At 53.2% G+C, this 22,666-nt stretch overlaps 1 protein-coding gene and 1 long non-coding RNA gene across 5 annotated transcripts; both read right to left on the bottom strand.

Annotated features, from left to right (window-relative positions):
* Positions 1 to 586: 586 nt before the first annotated feature.
* LOC112268943 lies at positions 587 to 1,599 on the bottom strand. The gene is made up of 2 exons (XM_024455280.1): positions 1,584 to 1,599; positions 587 to 1,521 (listed from the first exon to the last, which is right to left on the bottom strand). The coding sequence occupies exon 2, from the start codon at positions 1,399 to 1,401 to the stop codon at positions 853 to 855; it is 549 nt and encodes a 182-aa protein (XP_024311048.1). The 5' UTR covers positions 1,402 to 1,521; positions 1,584 to 1,599; the 3' UTR covers positions 587 to 852.
* A 4,245-nt stretch (positions 1,600 to 5,844) lies between these two features.
* Positions 5,845 to 8,040, bottom strand: LOC104584524. Of its 4 annotated transcripts, none has more exons than XR_002960509.1 (3): positions 7,478 to 8,040; positions 7,255 to 7,344; positions 5,845 to 6,792 (listed from the first exon to the last, which is right to left on the bottom strand). It is a non-coding gene; the product is annotated as an uncharacterized LOC104584524 (long non-coding RNA). The 4 variants fall into 4 exon arrangements; XR_001407535.2 differs by having other exon boundaries at positions 7,671 to 8,040; XR_002960510.1 differs by having other exon boundaries at positions 5,845 to 6,796; positions 7,255 to 8,040.
* Between the last annotated feature and the right edge of the window lie 14,626 nt (positions 8,041 to 22,666).

Below are 22,666 nucleotides of genomic sequence, written 5' to 3'. Positions count from 1 at the left end.
TGTAATACCCTACGTCTTGCTTTGAGTTGTATTCACAAGTTTGAGTGCGTACAGATCACCCGAGGAGTTCCCGGGTTGGCTACTTAGGTGAAAACTGTGCTATGTTCTACTATGTTCTACTCACTCGGGTTCGAACTGAGCTGAACCCTTTGACCAGTGGCAATGGCCCTCCTTTTATAAACAAGGGGATACCACAGGTGCCAATGCATGCAGCGTGACACGTTGCCTAGATGCGTGTCACAGCCACACGGAATACACTTTTGCTCATCCACGTTGGACGTCATGCAATGCCCGGTCCACTGTACACGGTAGAAAAAATGGTCCTCAGGGTAGCCGCTCTAGCCTTGCTAAGCAAGACTAGGCCTACCGATAAGACTCCTTTCGGTGCATTAAATGCACTGCGCCCGCCGTCTTGTTCTGTCTTCACCGTTCTGCGGGTCCCGCTTGCATGCCCAAGCGCGGGTTGCTGGGGTGCACCTTCCCGGCTAGTGCACCGGCTAGTTGCCGGGAGGCGTTCCTTCGGCTTCCCGGGACCGGGGTTCACGGGAGCATCTTGTACTCGGCCCTTAGCTTTAGCTTCACTAGGGGTCGTCTCCTCGAGGCAGGCTTCCCGGGCTCGTCACTTTCCGGGAGTCCTTCCTGATGGGGCTTCGTCACTGGCGACCCACGTGTCCCGTATCAGCGGGACCCCGTGGGCCACTGGTATGACAACATCACAGGCCGGCAATTTCACAAAGACATCACAAAAAAATTACAATTCAAACAAAGTTTTGCCTCCATTTCACAGGCCGGCCCAAAACACCAAATCCCCGAAGTTAATCACAAGTTTCGGCGATCAAAATAACATCAAACTTACATAAAAGTGAAATCACTCGGCCCCTTCATCTTCCACCGGCGCTGATGGCACTTCTGAAGCCGTCGTGGTGTAGAAGTGGCCGGAGTTGCTATTTCGGGTGGTGACGACGCCGATGGAGTAGAGGGGGCCGTTGCTGCTGTGGCGGGCGTCGACTTTGGCGCTCTTGCTTCGGCCAAAATGAGCCTGCGCTGGTCGTTGTACCACGCCTTCACTTCGGCGTCCATGCCGGTGGTGTCGCATGTCAAGATCAACAAGTCCTCCCGCCTCTTCTTCGCCGCGACATTCACCTTGAGGATCTCGAGCTTGTCATCTTGCTTCTTGATCACCGTTGCCCACCGTGACGTGGCGACCGCTTCCCTCTTGGTGGCGAGCTCGTCCCTCTTCGCGGGTTGTGCGGCGGCATCAGACATGCACTTCTCAATGCATGGGTACAGGCGCTCCGTGACCGGCGTGGCATCCCTCATTGCCTTTGCCTTCTTGTGGCCGATGGGCCAACCTTCCGCTGCTGCCGGAGGAGCGGCTTTCAGGTCGTAGGTGCCGGACATGGCAAGGCCATTCCGCGTCTTCGTCCACTTGTCACACGTCTCAATTCTTGCGAAGACGTGGATGAACTTGAAATCAGCGTCGTCGTTGTCGTCTCAGAAGGCGGTGAACATGGCGACCATCTACAAGACCGGGCGTCAAATGTAAATCGGCGACAAAAAGCTCAAACAAGGCATCGGCTTACCTGACCGTGGGCTCTGCTGTCGCTTGCGGGTCACCGGCGCACCTCTTCTTGAATGTCATGCCACTTGTTGCACGCCTGTTGGATCATTTGCCATCGGCGTGACAAGCCGGACTCGTTGCGATCGTGGGTCATCGACGTGAACTCCTGATCGATGACCCGGCGCTCATCATACGCCTCCAATAGGTGTCGCCAGATTGATTCGCACCGGTGAAGGGATCCATGCTCACGACCTTCCAAGATTCGGCGAGGCACTCGTCTTCCTTGGCTGTCCATTTGGGGCCTCGGCCTCCGCTGCCGGCCTTCTTCTTCTCGGCCGCACCCTTCTTCTTCCCCCTCGGCTCGGGGGAGTGGAGGGAAAAGGGGAAGCCGGCGAAAATTTGGAGGGAATTTGGATTATCTCGCCGACAGGTGTGGCCCGCATTAGCTTTTGGCTTCAGCTGGCGCACCCGATCGCCCCCCCCCCCTCCCCAGAGTTGGGTGCGGCTTGGGGCCGCCGGCTAAAATCTTGGGCCGCACCGGCTAAATTTTAGAATTGGGGGGCTAGGCTGGGTGGGTTTTCAGGCGCCGGCACCCCCATTTGGCGTTTGGGGGGGCTTTAGGGGGGCCGAGTGGAGATGCTCTAAGGGACAATGCATCGGGGATGTTGTCTTTTAGCATTTATTGTGAGCTAAGAGGCCGTACACGGAGGGTAGACAAATCGTGGGCCCTTGTCTTGGATTGGTGAAACATGCCTGGTAGCATTTATGTCAAGAGAATGAAATAGCGGCAGCCTGTACAAAGCCTTGGCGTGACAAATCGTTGGCCTTTGTTTTGGATTGGTGAAACAAGCCTGGTAGCATTTCTGTTAAAGAATGAAATTGGGCAGCCTGTACAAAGCCTTGGCGTTGCCAGACGAGGGGAACTACAGATTCACGTTTTGCATCTAGCTAGCTCGCATTTTTCTGGTGTTTCGACGTGAGATGACGTCGTCTAGAATGTTGATGTCCTGACTGCGCCCTCCTTCTGGTGTAGGCGGCATGGTTATCTTAGCTCATAATTTGATGTATTTTGGTCTTTTTGCTCGTCGATTCATCGACAAACTAGCGGTTTCACAGCTTGTCTTGCAAATGGTGTGTCACCGGTCATGATGCGTTCAACGAACTTAAGTTCCCACCGTTTGAGGTGTTTGAGGTGGACGACTCTTTTCGGCTTTTCGAATACTTGCGCAAATTAAGTAGGTGTTGTAATTTCATCAACAAATACCTTTAAGAATATGAAGATACGAAGGATCGATCTCGTATACCCAAGCAAATAGGTCATGTAAACTTTTTTACATCAGCTATCTAGCTTGTCGCCTATTTTTGTTAACGAGTTTTTAATGAGCTTAACTAGTGCTCGTGAGCTTTTACCGAACCAAGCCTAACTATGGTTTCGGATCATTAACGATAACAATCTTAACGAATCGAGCCTTTAACGAATCGAACTCTTAACGAACCGAGCAGGCTCTCGTTAGCCAGCCCTATTCTCGTGGTGTTGATTTCAATGGACCGTGGTCAAGCTTTTGGGCGCAGCTCCGCCAGGGCCGATTCTGGCAGATGATTCCGACCAGGTTTCTGGTCTGCGCGCCACGATCGCCCCGCGCTCCCTACGCTCGGCCTCCTCCGTTCCTGCTTCCTCAATCAATTCCTGATTCGTCTTTTCCCTTTTTAATTCCATCCCATGCTCGGCCTGGTTCCATGCTCGTGCTCAGCCTCGTTGGTGTGCTGGGCCTGGTGTTACAGCACAATGACTGCAAGCCCGCTTCAGCCTTTTCCTATTTTCCCATTTTGGCTCTTTTTTGTTTACGAAAAAAGTGTTGTTTTTTTGTTTGTCTTTTCCCTTTCTGGGAGAGTGGTTTTCAGGGATGAAGCGGGTGAGGATAGCACTTTCAATCGAAAAGACTAGACACTTTCAAATTATATCGAGATTTTAGTAATCACATAAAAAGTTTTTAATGCCAATTTTTATGTCTTTCCTGCTGACAGATATTCAAACTTTTAAAATCCGGACATAAAACTTCCAAATTTTAGTAGATCTGGCTGTTATGATCTAGATATTCAAACTTTTCTAATAATTACCCATAACTTCTAAATTTTAGTTTTATGAAAAATTACGAAAAGCGAGCTTGTGTCAATAAATCTTGGATCTCATATCGAAAAAGTCGATTACAATCCGCCTTTTGAAACAATTTAAACCTTATCTGATGCCCAAAAAAAAGCTTTTTAGAGCTACTAAGAGCAATTTGTTGGAAGTGCAGGACAAAAAAAATATCTAAAAAGCTCGCATAAATAATCTGAAAGCTCATATGAGAGAAAAGTTATAACTACCAGACTCTCTAGCCATCCTCTTGCACTAAATCTGAACTGAACCTTCAAAATTTCGAAAGCTTGTATTGGAAACTTATTGAAAGGCCGAGAACAGAAAACAAACAGATTGCATGAAAAACTAAAAAGTTCATTAATTATATGAAATTTAAGATTGTATCGCCATGTGTTCATTAAAAACCTCATCTAAAAAACAGATTAGAAAAAAAATGAACCTAGAAGAAAGAATTGAAAGCAGATCTCAAGGATTTTTGAAAAAAAATTAAAAGCACATCAGGCATTCGTTAAAAGCTCATCATGGGATCCTTACAAGCTCATGATTAGAATGCTAAAAGTAGATGATGGGATCGTGAAAAAGCTTGTTTTGGGATCGTTAAAAGCTTGTTCTGGGATCATTACAAGCTCATCATAAGATTATTAAAAAGCTGATCATTATTAGAATGTTAAGAAGCTCAAGGATTTTTGAAAAATAAAATCAAATTACATAATGGGATCGCTAAAAAGCTCGTTGTGGGATTGTTAACAAGCTCGACATGGGATCGTAAAAAGCTCACGTAGAATAGAGAGAAAAATGAACGTAGAATAATAACCGAAACCACGCCTCAATGTGTACAAGACTTGTTCATTTAAAGACTCATCATGGGATCATAAAGACAGGCTCATACATTAAAAGCTCATCATGCGGTCGTTAAAAAGCTCAATGGTTTGCTCAAAAAAATTAAAAATTCATGTTGAGATCGTTAAAAGCCCGTGATGAAATAGTTGAAAGCTCGTGATGAGATCGTTAAAGCTCGTGATGCAATCGTTAAAAGATCATGATGACATCGTTTAAAGCTCGTCATGAACTTAGAAATATAATTGGAAAACATATGGAAAATACTTGATACTATTTCTAGAAATATGGTCTAATGGAAGTTAAACTCCTACGGGCTTGTTCAGTTGCGAATTTCCCGATGGGGATCGGGAGGGATAAACGGGAACTTTAGCTGCAATCTCGTAATCCATGTTGTTCCCGGTCAGGTTGGAAGGAACGAACGGGCCCTAAGGAAGCGCTTTATGTGAAAATTAAAAGCACATGTTGCGTTCGTTAAAAAGCTCATCATGGAATCCTTGAAAGCTCATCGTTAGAATGCTGAAATCTCACCATAAGACCATTAAAAGCTCAAGGTTTTTCGAAAAAAATCATAGTACATGATGTTTATCGTTTCTCATCGCTTAGACGATAAAAAGCTCATCATAAAGATCGCTAAAAGTTTGTGTAGAATTCACGAGGAAAATGTCTTTAGATTTTTTTTAAAGAACATCTAGACGATGTTTGGAAATCAAAAAGTACATGATGAGATTGTTAAAATGTCATGACGATATATCATTAAAAGCGCATATAGAACGGACTAGAAAAAATACGCTTAGAAAAATAATTGAAAGTTTGCACGTCTCAAGGATTCTAGAAAAAAATTAAAGGCACATGATGCGTTCATTAAAAGCTCATCATGGGATCCTTAAAAGCTCATTGTTAGAATGCTATAAGCTCATCATTAGAAAACTAAAAAGGTGAATGGTTTTTGGAAAAATTAAAAGTTCATGAGAGATCGTTAAAATCTCATGATGAAATCATTAAAAGCTCATGACAAGATCATCGAGAGCTCACGATGCAATCCTTAAATACTCATCATGAACTTGGAAAAATAATAATTGAAAGCACGTCTCAAGAAATTTTGGAAAAATTAAAAACACATGATGTAGTTCGTCACAAGCTCATCATGGGATCCTTAAAAAAGCTGATTGTTAAAATGCTAGAAGCTCATCGTTAGAACGTAAAAAATTAAAGCTTGTCAAATCAATTTTTTAAAATCTTGGCCAAAGGAAATTGAAGTCAATCCTTAAAAACTAAAAGCTCATGACAAGAATAAAACAATAACTTGTCTTAAGAAAATTGAAAGCTCTTCCTTAGAAAATTAAATACCATGTCAAAAAATAGTTAAGTAGCATCTCAGGTCAGCAAAATGTAAAAGCTCATCTCAAAAGAACTAAGAAAAAATTGAAAGCTCCTCTAAAGTAAATTAAAACCTCGACTAAAGGAATTAAAAGCAACCTAAGGTTGGCCAGCCAGCCAATGCCGAAGCAGCAACCTCTTACTCCCTCCGTCCGTGTATACGAGGTGTTTTTGCTTTCTCACACATACCAAGGAGCACAGCCGGCTGATAGTTAGCTTCATTTTTTATGCGTCACTTCGTGGGCCCAACAGCTAGCTTTTACTCGTTTGGCCTATAGCATGCAGCCTCGCTCACTTGGGCTGCAATTATTTTAATGCATCCAGCTGCTGCACTTACCCAGCGATCAAGGACGGCTCATATAGATGGACTGAGGTATTTGAAAAGTACGCCTACAAAACAAGGACAGAGGGAGTAGTTGGATGGTGCAAACCAGCTGGGCGAAATCCGGACACCGAGTTGTCGAAGGTACATGCAGTTTACAAATACAATTTGAAGGGTAAACATATCAAGTTACTGAAGAAACACCATATGGTGCCTTATGAAATAGACTGCAAATTACCATATAGATGTTACAACAAGAAGAATGTACATACCAACCATATCTCTGAAGAGAAAGGAACACTATATAGCTACCTGACATATTTTGACTATAATCTGGAATCATAAGCAAGAAAAATAGACAGATGAATATGCAAAGGAACAAAGAGGAAAGAACCACTTAACTGGTTGCCCTTCCTTTATGATTCCAGACTGTGGCTTTGGAGGGAACCACCTAAAGCAGCCAAATGTTCTTTCCCCAACTGTTGTTATGACTGATGCAACTAGTTCAGTATTCCACGTGACATTTTGGTATCTCTAGCACTCCCCCAAGACCTGCCTAGGCAAACGATGGAAAAGCAAGGCACTATTTAGTCAATGTATCTGTTATAGCGTAGAAATCAAAGATCGTTTATAAATAACAGAGGCCCCGAAACTTGTGATCAGTTCCACTTCAAATAGAAGATGTTGAGCCATTAAGAGGAGTAGATGAGTAGTAAACAAGTCAAAACACGTAAATACAAGGGCTACATTCTGGCATCCATATATTTCATCTCAGAGTAATGGCTTGCATAAAGTACCAAGTCATTGGTTCCTGATTTTTTTTTGTCTCCATATTCTGACATTTTCTTACAGATATAAGAATTGATGCATGAACTGGTTCTTCACAAGAAGACCAGATGTGACACAATTCGAGACAAGTTTGATTATTCATATGGTATTTTTACAGGAATTCTGTAGAAACAAACATAATTGAACTAAAGGTGTAGTAATTAACCAAATGTGCAGCAATCAAACCTGGACAATCTGTTGCGATAATTGAAGGAGTGCATGGTGTCTGCAAGTTGTTTGGACAGTAAGCTCACAGATATGCAGAAAACAGGGCTCCTGGTGACACACAAAATCATCAGTTCCTTATATTTCTCAAGCTAATTCTTCAAAATTAATTCAACCCTAATAACTGGAGTGCCAATAACAATATACTCATAGGGAAAATAAATTAAAGATCAATTTGAGCCACCTCCTGTGGACACCATGGCTGGAACTCTCATACTAGAACTCTACCAAAAAGGCACTAGATTCACATGTGAGGATATGAACGTGTGTGGGCGGGGGGCGGAGATGTCGTGGGAGCTGCAGAGGTGGAGGTCGGGAGGATCCATAGGCAGAGCAGCAGGAGGCGGCTTGCGGCGGGAGGAGGCCACACTGAATACCTTGTGCGGCAGCGTCGGTGGCGGAGGCGACGAGGAGGAAGGACCACCTGACTTCACCGGGCGGTGGGTGGAGGTCTAGCGCGTGCAGACGACCATGGAGGAGGCCTCGGTGGGGTTGGGGTGTGGCGCAAAGGGGGGAGGTGTTGGTGGGGGCACGAGGAGGTACAGGAGCGGGAGGACGAGCAGTAGCAGCGCAGAGAGGAGTGAACGGGATCCTGAGAAACGCCGCTGCCGGCAGGAAGGTAGGAGGTGGAGCAAATAGGAAGGAAGAGGAAAGGAAAATGGGGGAAAACAGGGAAACGAGAAAGGAGGAAGAGGAAGCGCGCAGCGCGGTCGGAATTCGTCTGCGCGAGGCGGACGAGCGCTAGAGAGTACTTTCGCAAGCTTTTGTTCTAATCAATTGAATCAAGTACTTTTTTTAATGCAATATCCGTATATACTACTCCCTCCATCCAACAAAAAATGTCTTAAGTTTGTCAAAATTTAAATGTATCTAGACATAACTTAGTATATAGATGCATTCAAATTTAGTTAAAATTGAGACATCCTTTGTTGGACGGAGGAAGTATCTTTTTTCTTGCGCCATGAAAAATGAATGCATTATTATGGCTTTGGGCGGGCGGCTATTTCTTTTTCTTTTCAAAAAGGGGAGATCTCGAGCCTCCGCATCAAGTGACGCACACAACCATTTTTTTGCATGTTCTAATGAGTCATACAATTCAACAATCGGATGGATACAAAGATTAACAAAATAAATCAAACATAGCGAGTCTACTTATTAAGTCGGTTATTTAATTTATGTGGGAAAGAAAAGGTTTGGACGTACTATCAAGTTGGGTGGCTGCTGCGATGTAATCTCTCCGTTTCTAAATACTTGTCGTGGTTTTAGTGCGTAGTAACAATAGCGCGGCCGGGCTCCGAATACATGAAGCATGTCTCCATGACCGTGAAGTGACAGCTGACAACAGCGTTGAGGCGTGCGAATTTTTTGCGGCAGTGGCCCCCCCGCCAATTTTTTTGACAAATTTTACCCCCTTCAAAACAAAATTGCGAAAGTAGCCTGGCAGAAGGCCTTTCCGCCAACGGCATTGGCGGAAAGGGGGAAAAAGCTTCTTCCGATGCAAATGCACAAACACTGCGCGTACTGTAACATCCCATTTTTCAAAACCCTTCATATGCATTGCATTTCATAAGCATCATGTCACCTTTGCATTTAATCACATTTAAAAACCCTAAAGTTTAAGTCAGGAAACTCATTTACAAAAGTACTTTTATTTGAATCTGGGCTTCTTCTTGATTTTGGTTGTTTGCACTTTAGCCCATGAGGGGTTTAATGCATTTATAAAGCTACCCCATTTATTGGCTTTTGAATTTGATTTGAAACACTAATTATTTTAATAGCTAAAAAGCCCTAAAGGTTGGTTTATGGGCAAAAGTATTTTTAAATATTTTATTTTGAGGGAATTCTTGTCCGAAAAGTTGAATCATACGAAAATATGATTTTACAAATTTTGTTGCAATTTATTTGGTTTAAATTGGAGCTTTGAATCAAAATTGGTATTCAAAAACAGAAAATAGAAAAGGAAAAAAGAAAAGAAGAAAAAAAAAGAAACAGCGGTTGGCCCGGCCAAATGGGCCGAACCGGCCCACTCACCTGTGCCAGGCCGCAGCCCAACCAGCCCGCGCACGCTGCCCGTGCCGCTGACAGGCGGACCCCGCTGTTAGACTCCATCTTCGTCTCCAACTGCTGCTCCGAAATCCCCGGCCACGCACGAGTCCACGCCCACGACGACTCCGCCCGATTTCTCCGACCACACAGCCCCACCTTCAAACTTGAGCGCGTCACTCCGAAGCCCACAACCTCCTCTCTCTTTTCCCCCATCTCTCTCGCCCGTTTTTGCTCTCGTCTCGCCGGAATTGCTCGCCGGAAAAAGCTTTTGCCGCTGCCGACGATTCGGTGAGTTCCGCGCGCCGCCGCCTACTCCCTTCTCTTCCTCTCTCTCAGGCGCCGCCTTTGACGCGGTTGTTTTTTCGTTTTGGAGCTTCGCAGCTGTCGCCGACGTCCGCCCGAGCTCCGCCGTTGGCCGTCCCTTTCCGACGTCCCCGAGGAGAGCAACCGCCGCCTTCACCTTCGCCTCGCTGAGCCGCGTCATCCCCGCCAATCCCCGAGCCCGTAGCTTCACCGGGCCGCCACGCCGCCAATTCCCGTCGCCGCCGCCGACCGCCGGAGACCTAGCGCCCCCGCCGGTACGCCCCAAGCTCCTGTGCCGTTGGATCTGTTTTAGACGGTTAGGATTAGATCCTTTACCCGAACCGGTACCAGCCAGTCAATTTGCACCACGTGTCGCCGTATAAAATTAAAACTTGATTCCCGGCCGAAATAATTGGCAGTTTTGCAGAAAGGCCCCTGGATTTTTAAATCATCATATCTTTTAAACCGTTTGACCAAATTTGAAGTTCTATACCTTTCTGGAATCCTCACAACATGTAGAATCTTTTGGCATGGTTTAATTTGTACTTTGAGCAACTTTAACAAAAGCAAATTGCAGAATGCTTAATTAGCGTTTAAATTTCATATGAATTCTTTCAAACTAGTTTTGAACATGTTAGCATGTTGAAAAATGTTTTGAGTATACTCTCTGTCCATTAGGACCAGAAGGGAAATTATTTTGTAAATAATATTGCCACACAAATTTAATGTTGCTTCATGCTTTACAAAAATAAAATAAGCTTTTATTAAAGCTCATCTTTGTTACAAAGTAATTACCCCTTTGTTAATTTATAATCTGTCCAAACCTTTTGTGAAGCTCTTTAAAATAGAAGCTAAACATGTTAAGTTTAAAACCAACCTTAGTGTGCATCTTCATGACTATTGCATCATGGCATGTTTTTGTATTGAATAGCATGTTTATGTGTGTGTGTATTCTTTTATTTTAGATTGTGTGGATTGTGAACCTTGTTGTTGCGAAGAGTGCGAGAACTACCACAACCTTGGACAAGGCAAGTTCACTTTGATCATCGTCCAAATATTTTTACTATGCACTAGTTGTTTTATTAGTTGCATTAGGAATATTACTTGTAGCCCTATGCTAGCTATAAATCCCAGGTAGTATAGTTTTACCCTTGCCATTACCTTGCTACCAATTTGCCATCGTTTGTAGTTGAATGCTAAGCTATGATAGTATCGTGGGGGAATTACTACATTATGATATTGTTATGTCTATGGAGAAATGAGCTGTTTTATTAGAGTAAGGCAAAACAATTAATTTCATGAACCATCCTGAGTGGGCGGCTTTGAGGATTTTGATGTTATGCGGCGTCAGGTCAATTTCTATGGGTCCCTATGAGTCGTCTCTCCATGTCTATGGGAGCGCCTGCGTCGCAAATGTGGAATGCCACCTGGGGTAACCGAGACTTGACTAGTTTCCTATTTAGTAGCTTCCAGTACAACCACAATGCTAAATGGGCTCTGGCGAGAATAGAGTATTTTGTATGAACTGTCGCACCAGTGGTACCCGGGATACCACCGCTACATGACGCGTGGGCCACCTCCCTTGCTCTCCGGAAGGATCGCACCACGGGCAGCGCCGCACAAGCTGCCCGACAGGTCACCAGCCTGACAGGGCTAGCCGGGCTGCGGGGCTTGCCTTGGAGGGCAGTAAGAGAAATCCCGCTTGGGCGCTTCCCGGGAAGGTTACTTGCCGGGAAGGGCGTTCCCGGGCGCAGGCGCCTGCAACAGGAGCGGGACCGAGTGCGCAGGACAGCGACGCCACGTGGCCGCACGGAGGGCTCCCCGTGCGCAGGATTCGTCAGGACAGGAGTGAAGCACACTCCAGCATTAAATGCCCCGACAGAAAGAGGATTCCCCATCCAGTCAGTCTACAGTGACTGGCCTGGTGTAGATTTTAGGCACCTAGGGCCCTAGTTGCAGGGCTACCCAACTTGAATGCAAGCAAGCGCAGCGGGGCCGAGCTGCCCAAGCTCTTTGTTTGTCATTTGTCACCCATGCACCGAGGCACCTGTGGTATCCCCTTCGGTATAAAAGGAGGACCCCCGCCAACGGTCAAAGGGTTCGGTCCGGTTCAGTGGTAGGATCAGGTCTTCAGTTCACTACTAGTAATAGCCAGAAGTGGCAAGTAGCACTTAGCCAGAAAGAGAGAGCACCCAGGGACTCCCCCCGGCAACCTGTAAACCCTAGTTCACTGGCTAATAACAAACTCAGAAGCAGGACGTGGGGTTTTACACCTCAGGGTGGCCCGAACCTGGGTAAAAGCGTTCTCGTGTTCATCGTGTCCCTACGCTTTACATTGGCCTCGCCGGCGATCGCCGGAGCGATCCCCGTCGCCCACTGCCGAACCTAAAAGGGGGTGCTTACGCATCCCTGGTGTCTGAGCCCCGTGCTACGACATCTGGCGCGCCAGGTAGGGAGCGCGCGAGGAGAGCTCGCCGGCGACCGCCGGCGGCGACGTCCACAGCAGTGTCGGCCTCGTCTACCCCGACAACAGAGCCAGTCGCCATGCCTCCCAAGCGGGCTGGTGACTATCGGATCGACCCGCGTGACGCCCCAGCAGCGCACATGCGATCGCACGACGCGCAACCCATGTCGCGGGCTCTGGAGAACCCTGAGCCCTCTCGGGCGCAGCAGTCACAGCTGCCACCCCCGCCTCCTCGGCCGTCGGCGGACAACCGGCTGAGGGGGCCAGCGGCTCCCAGCACCGAAGCCAGTCACACGAGCGGCTACGATGCCACCCGCGCCGGCCAGCGAGTTCAATCGCGGGCCGGAGACGTGCAGCGGCAGCTGCGCCATGAACACAACGCGTCGCGAGCGACGCCGTCGGGATCGCACCCTACTCACCCGGGTGCGCCGGGGAACAGGGCGGAGGGCAGCCGGTCAGAGAATCGACTGCCCCCAGCCCAAACCCCGGCAGAAGCCATCATTGCTGCGCGAGTCATGGTGCGGTACGAGCTGCAGCAAGGCACGCCGGCACATGAGGCGTGGAGGGCGGAGTTGCCGCCCAGCAGCCGCAGGGCGAGGGCGCCCCGGTTGGCTTAGGCCGCAAGCAGAACCCGGGGCGCGGAGATGCACCCCGTGCGTCGGGGCAGGGGGAAAACCCTCCCCCGGAGGGAGGGCAAGGAGGCGGGGATCCTGAGGGGTCCTCAGATTTGTCACCAACCATCACACGGGGTGACGCGCGCGGCGTCCTGAACGCCCGCCAATAGGAGGATCTCCGCCAACGCCTCAACTGGTTCCCAATGGTCCTCAAGTGATCAGCGAGAACGTGGCTGCTCAACCTGCCTACCGGGTCCATAGCCACTTGGGCGGACCTGGGCGAGCAGTTCGTGAGCGCGTTCCAGGGCGGCTACAAGCGCCCGGGAACCATGGCGGAGCTGCACACCGTGGTGCAGAAGCCGGGAGAGACGCTGCGGAGCTTCGTCAACCGCTTCTCCAGCCTCTCCTACTCCATCCCGGAGGCGGAGGCTGCCGCCTTCGTCAACACCTTCGCCATCCACGTCCGCGACCCCAAGATGCGGGAGAATCTGAGCACGCATCGGATCCGGACGATGCAGGATCTCTACGCCCTGGCGCACAAGTGTGCCATGGCCGAGGAAGGGTGCTTGAAGCCCGAGCTTGCAGCTAAGGCTGCCGCGAGCTCAGTAAGGGGGGGCGTAACGGGAAGCAAGTCCTCGCCGCGGAGTCGGGGGCTACAGCGAGGCCTGCGAAGAAGGTCTCGCCCGGTGGCGGGTCTGGCGGCAAGCCGGGCGACGCGTCCCGCTGCCCCATCCACGCCAACGCTACCCACGACGCGCAGGATTGCCGCATCCTGCAGGGTATCAAGCAGAGGTGCGAGCAGCGCCACGAAGAGCGCCGAGCGGCTGGCGCCTGCTTCAACTGCGGCGACATCGGGCATCTCTCCCGAGATTGCCCGAATGACCCCTGAGCGGGGCCGAAGCCTACCGGTGGGGACACCGGCAGAAAGGGAGCCCAGGGGGTACGCGGCCAGGCCCGTGCCGGTAGGGAGCGCCCTCCCCGGGGACGAGAAAAGGCTCGCGCTGAGGAGCAGCGTGAGTCCGGCTGCAGCGAGGGCGACGAGCCCGGCTTCCAGGAGCCCTGCGGCGTCGCCTGCATCCTTGGGGGAGCTTACGCTCTCTCATCTCATGCCGCGGTGAAGTGCCTCACTCGGGAGGTGTGTGCGTTGTTGCCGGACGCGGAGGTGCAGCAGCCGCTGAAGTGGTCGCACATGCCGATCACCTTCAGCGCCGACGATCACCCAGCCCGGCAGCTGGGTTCAGGGGTTTCACCCTTCGTGGTCTCACCGATCATCAACAACATGACAGTGACCAAGGTGTTTGTGGACAACAGAGCAGGGTTGAACCTCCTGTCTGCCAGGTTAGTGGAGAAACTTCAGCTGCCACTGGAGCAGTTGAAGCCCACTGGCCTGTTCCAGGGAGTGAACCTCGGGATTGTGCGTCCCTTGGGGCGCACCACGCTGCCAGTTACCTTCGGGTCCCGGAAAGCGTTTAGGACCGACCACCTAGTGTTCGATGTGGCGCACACCCCGTTGCCTTACAACGGGATCCTTGGTTGGCCGGCGCTGATCAAGTTCATGGCGGCGACTCATTGCGCCTACGGCGTGATGAAGATGCCGTCCACGTATGGAATCCTCTCCATCAGGTGCGATCTCAAGGACGCAGCCTGGTGTGTGGGCGAGGTCGTCAAGGCCGCCACCGCAACCGATTTTGAAGATGAGGACGTCGTTGGAAGCGAAGGCTCGTTGCCGGGCGATCGCCCCGCAGCGAAGAAGGCCCGCGTTACCCCGCAAGAAATTGCCGGGGGAGGCGCAGGCTCGAGCTCGTGCCCCGGCAAGGGCCAGAAGCTCAAGGAGGGGGCCGCCAAGGTCAAGAAGCTGCCCCTCCAAGTCGGCAGCGAGGAGTGCACCGTCACCGTCGGTGCGAACCTCAATGCCGAATAGGAAGCGCCCTCATCACTTTCCTCCGGGAGAATGCCGACGTGTTCGCTTGGGAATTGTCGGACCTTCTCGGAGTCCCTAGGGAGGTGATCGAGCATCAACTCGCGGTGCGCCCGGACGCCCGCCCCGTCAAGCAGAAGATCCGCTGGCAAGCACAGGAGCGCAAAGATTTCGTCAAGCAAGAAGTGGACAAGCTTAAAGCTGCGGGGGCTATCAGGGAAGTACTATACCCCACTTGGTTAGCTAACCCTGAAGTAGTACCCAATCGATTGGACGTGCATGCCTTTCGGGTTGAAGAACACGGGCTCAACATTCCAGCGTGCATTACGTGAGTGTTTGGGATCCCAGCTAGGCCGAAACATTGAGGCCTACATGGATGATATCATCATCAAATCGAAGCGTGGGGACTCGCTGATTGATGACCTGCGGGAAACGTTTGACAACCTCCACAGGATCAAGCTCAAGCTGAACCCTGAGAAATGCACCTTTGGTGTGGACTCGGGTCAGCTTCTGGGCTTCTTGGTTTCACACAGGGGGATTCAAGCCAACCAAAGAAGATAGAAGCTATCGAGAAAATGGGGGCTCCTCGCAGGGTGAAGGACGTGCAGCGCCTCAATGGCTGCGTAGCCGCACTGGGACGCTTCATCTCCAGGCTGGGCGAACGCGCCCTGCCTTTCTTCAAGGTGATGAAGAGGAAGGGCCCAATCGATTGGACCCCCGAGGCTGAGGCAGCGTTCTAGGATCTAAAGCAGTACCTGAAGTCGTCGCCCGTCCTTGTCACCCCCAAGCAGGGCGAGCCGCTGCTACTCTACCTAGCGGCAACTGACCAAGTGGTTAGCTCGGTACTAGTTGCCGAAAGAGAAGAAGACCTCCCGGGGGCTGAGCCCGTGGGGCCGGGGGTTGAGCCAGCCCCGGAAACCGCCCAGGACCCGGGAACCGCCATTGGACCGGCGGCGTCACCACCGCGCAAACGGCTCATGCAGCACCCTGTGTACTTCGTCAGCACGGTGCTGCGCGACGCCCGCACACGGTACCCGCAAGTGCAGAAGCTCTTGCTGGGGATTTTGCTTGCATCACGCAAGTTGCGCCATTACTTCCAGGCGCACCGCGTCACGGTGGTGTCGGGATTCTGCCTTGAGCGGGCCCTCACGAACCGTGAAGCCACCGGAAGGGTGGCCAAGTGGAGGATGGAGTTGTCGGAGTTCGACCTACACTTCCCCAACACCAAGAGCATCAAGAGTGCGGCTCTGGCTGATTTCGTTGCGGAGTGGACTTCGACGGGCATAGAAGAAGAAGGGCCGGAGACCAGCCTGCCCGGGAGGCTGGACGAAGGCCACTGGATCCTGTACTTCGATGGCGCATTCAGCCTGCAGGGAGTAGGCGCCGGAGTCGTCATCGAGTCATCCACAGGAGACCAGCTGAAGTTTGCCATCGAGCTCGACTTCTCCAACTCCACCAACAACACGGCCGAGTACGAAGGGTTGCTCGCCGAGTTGCGAGCGGCGATCGCCCTCGATATCAAGCGCCTGGTTGTTCGCGGAGATTCCCAACTCGAGATCAACTAGGTTAACAAGGACTACGACTGCCCGCTGATGGCAGCGTACGTGGATGAGGTCCGCGAGTTGGAACGCAAGTTCAAGGGCCTGCGATTCGAGCACGTCAAGCGCAGGGATAACTTCGCGGCTGATGAGCTGTCCAAATTGGCAGCAGAGCGCCGGAAGGTTCCGATGGGGGTGTTCTGGCACAGGCAGACTGCGCCTTCGGTTGCCCCCAAGCCGGCTGCTGGGGATGCCCCCCGGTGACCGAAGGAAACCCCGCAACAACGGAGGTCCATGCCGCTGACGTACCGGCATGCATGAGCAGGGAAACCCTGCCTTGGGCGGTGGATATCGCCCGCTACCTGGAGGGGGAAGCCCTCCCGGAAGATGACGCTGCCGTGGAACACGTAGCCCGGCAAGCCAAGATGTACGCCCTGGTGGACGGGAACCACTACCAGAGGCGTGCAAATGGAGTGAAGCTCCTCTGCGTGCCCCAAAACGAAGGGCACGCACTCCTGGAAGAGATACACCCGGGCACGTGTTCCCACCATGTGGCCTCCCGGGCTCTGGCCGGCAAGTCTTTCCGGCACGGCTTCTACTGGCCTACGGCGCTAGTCGATACTTAGCAGCTAGTCAAGACGTGCGAGGCGTGACTGTTCCACGCAAAGAAGAGTAACCAGCCGGCGCAGGCCCTGCAAGTCATTCCATCCTCCTGGTCGTTCGCGGTCTGGGTGCTGAATATCGTCGGCAAGTTGCCAAGAGCGGTTGGCGGCTACGAGCACTTGCTCCTGGCCGTCGACAAGTTCTCCAAGTGGGTGGAAGTGGAGCCAGTGCGGAAGGTGACCGCTCAGGCAACCATCAAATTCTTCAAGGGCATTTTGTGCCGGTTTGGTGTGCCTAACGGAATGGCGCGCACTGTGAGGCTCGTGGAGCGCTCACGGGCTGTGTCATTTAGAGGTGCACAGTAGTGCATGGCGACCGCACTCCGAGGTCCTCGCCGCACTTCGAGGCTCTTGCTGCAGGAGGGAGCCGCCACGTGTGCCGCGACGACTTGGCGCGCGTGGTGGCAAGACCTTTGCCGCACTCCAAGGGGTGTGGCACCACGTGTGCCGCGGTGACTTGACGCGCATGGTGGCAAGGTTCCTCGCCGTGCCTATAAAAGGGCGTGGTGGCTATGGAGAAACTCAGAGCGAAGCCAAGAAGATAGCTTCTGAGGCGAGGGAGGCGGCGGAGGCACGGTGGGGGTGCATGCCATCAGCGCTCAACGCTGATGGGTGCACGGCCGCCGTGCCCTTGCCACACCCCTCCAACAGGTTGTTCCGAGGTGAGGGCTGCCGCGGAGATGTTGTGGTGGAGCCGCCATCCGCGCTTGGCACCGACGGCGGCCCCGCCACAGCGTTCCTGCCGCATCCCTCAAACGAGCGTTCCTAGTGCGAGAACAAACAACTAAGTACATGGTCCTGATCACCTAACTTTCTGACACTTAGCATTGGCTCGCTGGTGTGGCTCGAGCCCTCCGTGCGGCTGGGTTGTTAGAAGGACGCTTGCGGGGGGAGTGCGCTCCTCGTGCGGCTCACGGGTCCGTCCCGTGAGCGCACGCTTGGGGGTAGCTATCCCGCAAGCGGAGTGGCTCGCCGCCGCTACTTGACCCCAGGTCGGCACTGCGGGTCCGTCCCGGGTCCCTAGTCTGGTTAAGTGTGTCGCGCGTGAGTCCCCGGCAACACAAGGCATATCACACAAAGGCCAGTAGATCCGCCCCGCGAGTCAATCCCAGGAACAAGAAACAAGTACCAAGTAGAACCGGAAAACGAAATTCATAAAAAGCAGTGAACGATTAGACGAGCTAATAAAACGTTAATTGTTCGAACGGCGCCAAGCGCGGTACTTGCAGGAATAAAAAATAAAGGCACAAAGATAAAATGAGAACTGGCGGGGGCGGCAGCGACTAGTTGCCGGGGTCTTCGGCTGGGGGCTCCGCCTCTGGCTCCGGCTCCGGCTTCCTCTGCATCCGGTCCGCCACCTCCTCGACGAACCTGCTCACCACCTTGCAGTGAGGAGGGCCATCCTCGCTGTCCGACTAGGCGTCCAGCAGCGTCTCGAAGGGGAAGTCCGAGTGGCGGAGGTGCACCCGGGGGAGGATCGTCTCAGCGATCTCCCTAGCGCACGAGGCTATCTCCCCGTCGCAGAACTTGGAGATCCACACGTCGAGCAACCCGAGCTTCCCCACCATGTCAGAGAACAAGGGGATCAATCTGCTGACGTCCATGCCATCCACCTTCGCGGCCCGTATCTCGAACCTCGGCAGCAGGTCGTGCACGGCCTGGGCGATCTCATGGAGCTTCTTGGTCTCCCTCTGCCGCTGCTCCGCCAACTTGTCGTGGTTGCTGCGCCACCGGCACCACCGCCTTCTTGGCCTGCTGGAGGAGTTCACCTCGCCGCGAGATATCTGTGGCTTTGGCCACGTTGTCCTCGCCCATCTTGACGAGCTCGCCCCGGGCAGTGGCCAATTCGGACTCGAGTTGGGCGCTCTTCTCCTTGGTGGAGTTGAGCTCCTTCTCCCGCCCTGCCGACGCCGCTGTCGCGTCCTCCGCAGCCTTGGTCGGCTCCTCCAGCTTGGTGCGCAGCCACTGGAGCTGGGAGAGGTAGCTACAGACCAGCTCGCTCTTCTCGTTGAGGCGAGCTTGGGCCGTAGAGAACACCTCCTCCTGCTCCTTCTTGGTCTTCTCCTGCGCTGCGGCCAGTGAGTCCAGGGCTCGCTGGTGCTCGGCGTGCTGGGCCTCCAGTTGCTGGGGGAGCTCTGCCTCAAGGACGACCGGCGTTCTCGGCTTCATCCCTGGCCTGCCGGGCCAAGCGTGTCTCCTCCCGTAGCCGGGAGAGCTCCTGCCGCTCCCTCTCAACAGCTTGCCGCACCTCGCCGAGCTGGCGCTTCGCGAGCTCGTGGCGCTCCTTCACCTGGTTGAAGGAGGTGACGAACGCCAGTTGTTGTTCCTTGATGGCGTCAAGGAATTGGTGCCCCCGGTCGTAGATGCTTGGGTCCCAGGTGATTGGGTCCCAAGTCACCCAGGCAAGGATGCCGAGGTCCGGGCCGGAGGTAGCGGCAGACGACGACGAGGCCCCCGCCGCCACTGTTTGGCCAGGCAGGGCATCGTCCACTTGCGGCGGAGCCTCCCGCTGCTCCCCTGCCGCGACCTCCCCCGCACCCGCGCCCATGGGTTGCGGGACTGATGGAGTTGCTGCGCCCCCGGCAGGAGACGCCTCCCGCTGGGTGGCCGCGGGATCCGCGCCGTCAGCCTGCGTGGCCGGGGGCGCGCCGCCGAGCTCCACCTCGGTAGCGACGGCGGGCGCCGCCACCATTGTGTCCGGCACGGTGGAGCTTGGCCCGGGAGCTCCGCGTCCTTGATGTCGGAGCCGAGATCGACCATCGCATCGCCCGCTCCCGTTGCGGGCACAGTCGGGTCTGCGGCAAAGAAAGGAGTTAGAATCTAAAGGTAAACTAAGTTACCCGGTGGTGAACGCAGGGAAGCTCCGAATGAGTACCTTGCGGGACCGCCGAGCTTGCAGGAGGAGCCTCCTCCCCCTCCGTCCCAGCCTTTGTTGCCGGAGCGCCCGCCGCGGGCTGGACTTCGCCTGCGGATCAAGAAAGTAGCGCAGTTGCGAATCAATAGGCAGGAGAAGCACGAACAATGGAGCCAGGGGAGGGGTCAGTACCTGTTGCCGGCTCCTCCTCCGCTGGGATTGGGTCAGAGGCAGGCGCAGTGGCGGCGCCGCCGACCCCCGCACCTGCCGGGTCAGTGCTGGCACCGGCCCGGGTGCGCGGCCTCTTGCTCGGCGCGGCAGGTGGCGAGCTGGCTCTCCCCCTCTTGCCGGTTCCCGTCGGGGTGCCGTCCTTCGGGGGGTTGAGCTTGAACTCGAAGCCCCGGAAGAGCCCCCGCTTGGGCGGGGCCGTGGGCGCCAGTGGGATCGTCGTGCCCCTGGTCGCCGCGGAAGCCGCTGTTGGGAATATGCCCTAGAGGCAATCATGTATGATGTAATTCCCAATGTATTCATAAATATTATTAAGTTGTCCTTGTTTGAACATCTGATATGTATCATTGAATATGTGATTTGATTGTGGAACTATGTATTCATGTTGTTCATACTAAATTCTCCTTAGTCATTGAGGTTGTGCTGGACACATAACCTAGACTAATGTGAAAGTTGGCTGATGACTCGGTTCCACTTGTCATGGGCATGGTGATGTCATTCCAGCTTACACGGACTCGGCTAAAGAGTTTAGCGAGTCGGACTGACCCATATTGAGATGCAACGAGTAGGTCGTCATTTGCATGTCTCAATCAATGTAATCCTTAGACCTGAGGTTATCGCACAATCCGAGTAGTGGATCACCAACTTAGGTTCTGTAAAACGTTGTTCCGTAACAGGGCAGTTATAAAGGCAGAGTTCGGGTTGACTGAAAATCAAGCTGTGTGATGTGGATAACCAAGATGGGATTTTGCCCCTCCGACTAGAGAGATATTCTCTGGGCCCTCTCGAGTGATATGATTCGGGAAGCATGGCCATGCGTGACTTGGTTAACTGTTAACCGGGTCGATCGACTAAGAGTTAGTCGGATGAATCGTATATCACAGATCGAGAAGAGAGTTGAACTATTAAAAAGATGACGATTAATCGCCTATAGTTTGACAAGGTATATCGTGAGGCAAAAGGGACTAAGACGTATGTCACATTGGAAGGTACGTCGTCATGACTCGATGGTACTTGGGAGTCGGCACGTTCTGCTAGGAGCCGCTACCGATTGATTGATTGAGAGTCGACTCCAATCGTGTCCAAGTCGCCATGAGCCTGCGGGGTCACACACTTAAGAGCGGGAGCAAGTATTTGGTCGGGTTGGACCCGAACTGGAATTGGGCTGATAATGCGAGTTGGACTCGCAGCGTGGGATGCCTAAGGGGCACGGTTTTTCCACTCTCATGCGTTGAGAACCCTAGCCTGATTCAGTTCAACCGTCGCACCGGACCTAGCAGTCCGCCGCCGGAGCTCCTCCTCGCACGTGTGGATACCGGCAGAGGTGCTGTACGTTCAGCACTTCGACGATCGCGGGATTGGATCGGCTGGATCGGATCGAGGGACTGCACTGCATCAAGGCGCCGCATCGATAATCCGCAACTGCGCGTCTAGTGGTAATCCTCGTGGCCTTCTACCTCGGCTAGATCTTGGGAGTTCGCGTAGGAAAAGTTTTTGTTTATCTCTATGAGCCCCTTCAGCCGCCGTGGCGCTAGCGGCCACTGCGGAGGTCGGACATCAGCCCCCACTCGTCGCAGGGCGGGTAGCCGCTGATGATTTTGTGCAGCCCCGGGACGCCGGCGTGGAGGGAGGGAGCCCCCGGCGGCAGCTCCGTGATGGGGGCGTCTTCGCCAGTGATCCCATCACCCACGCCTGGATTGCTTCTGGGGCCACGCACCCGTGCTGAAGGTAGGTGGTGTCCCCAGGCCCCGTGTACATCCACGCGGGGCGGGAGCGCAGTTGCAGCGGCACGATACGCCGACTGATGTAGGTGCGTGCCACGTCGAGGTCGGTGAGCCCCGCTAGCCGCAGGGCCTTGATCCGCTCGACGATGGGGAGGAGTTCGACATCACGGCTGTAGCGGTTCCACCAGGTGTCGTGGGGCACCGGCAGCTCGGTGGGCGTGAATATGAACTCCTCGGGTTCCTCCACGCGAAACCAGCACCAGTCCGCGCGCCACTCCTTCTCGATCTTCTTCTCTGACCGGACGATGAACTCCGATTTCATCCGGTCGCGGGCGCGGAAGACCACCCCTGACGACATCGCCCCTGCCTGCTCAACACGCGGGTAGAAGTAGTGCCGGAATAATGCCACTGACGGCATCACTCCGACGAACCCCTCGCAGAGGAACTGGAAGACCGCGAGGAGGAAGAGATAGGTGGGGTGGAGCGGCGCCACCCGGAGCTAGTATGCCTCCATGAGCGCGTGGAGGAACAGAGAGTACGGAGGCACCAGCCCGGCGAGGATGAAGCGCGCAAACACCCGGAAGTCATTCTCCTGGTGGTCGGCGCCGACGGGGAAGATGAGAGTCTCCCCATACTCATTGAACCGCGAGGCGACGGCGTGCCGGACCTTGTCCAGCGCCTCCCCGTTGTAGCCGGGCCGGAAGAAGGCGTACGTGGCCCTCAACGCCCGCCTCTTCTGGTCCTTCTCTGAGGCGGGCTTCTTGGGGGCCGCCTCGCTCTTGTCGGCCGCGGGGTTCTTGGAGCCTTTCCCTTTCCTGGGAGCAGGGGGCGCCATGGGGAATGTGGGCGGAAGCTGGCTGGATTCAGGGGCGCAAGGGAGTGTGAGGATGGAGAAGAAAGGCTGGGGGGCTAAGTGTTTGCTCCTCAGCGCAGCGGCGGGGTCTTATAGCACCCCGGCGCTAAGCAACGGTCGCATCCGCACCCTACGGGTGCGCTGGGGATAACTACACTTCAAGAGGATA

This window comes from Brachypodium distachyon, chromosome 4 (genome assembly GCF_000005505.3).
Source record: "Brachypodium distachyon strain Bd21 chromosome 4, Brachypodium_distachyon_v3.0, whole genome shotgun sequence".
NCBI classification, from domain to species: Eukaryota; Viridiplantae; Streptophyta; class Magnoliopsida; order Poales; family Poaceae; genus Brachypodium; species Brachypodium distachyon.
This window is presented reverse-complemented; position numbering and strand designations above follow the sequence as displayed.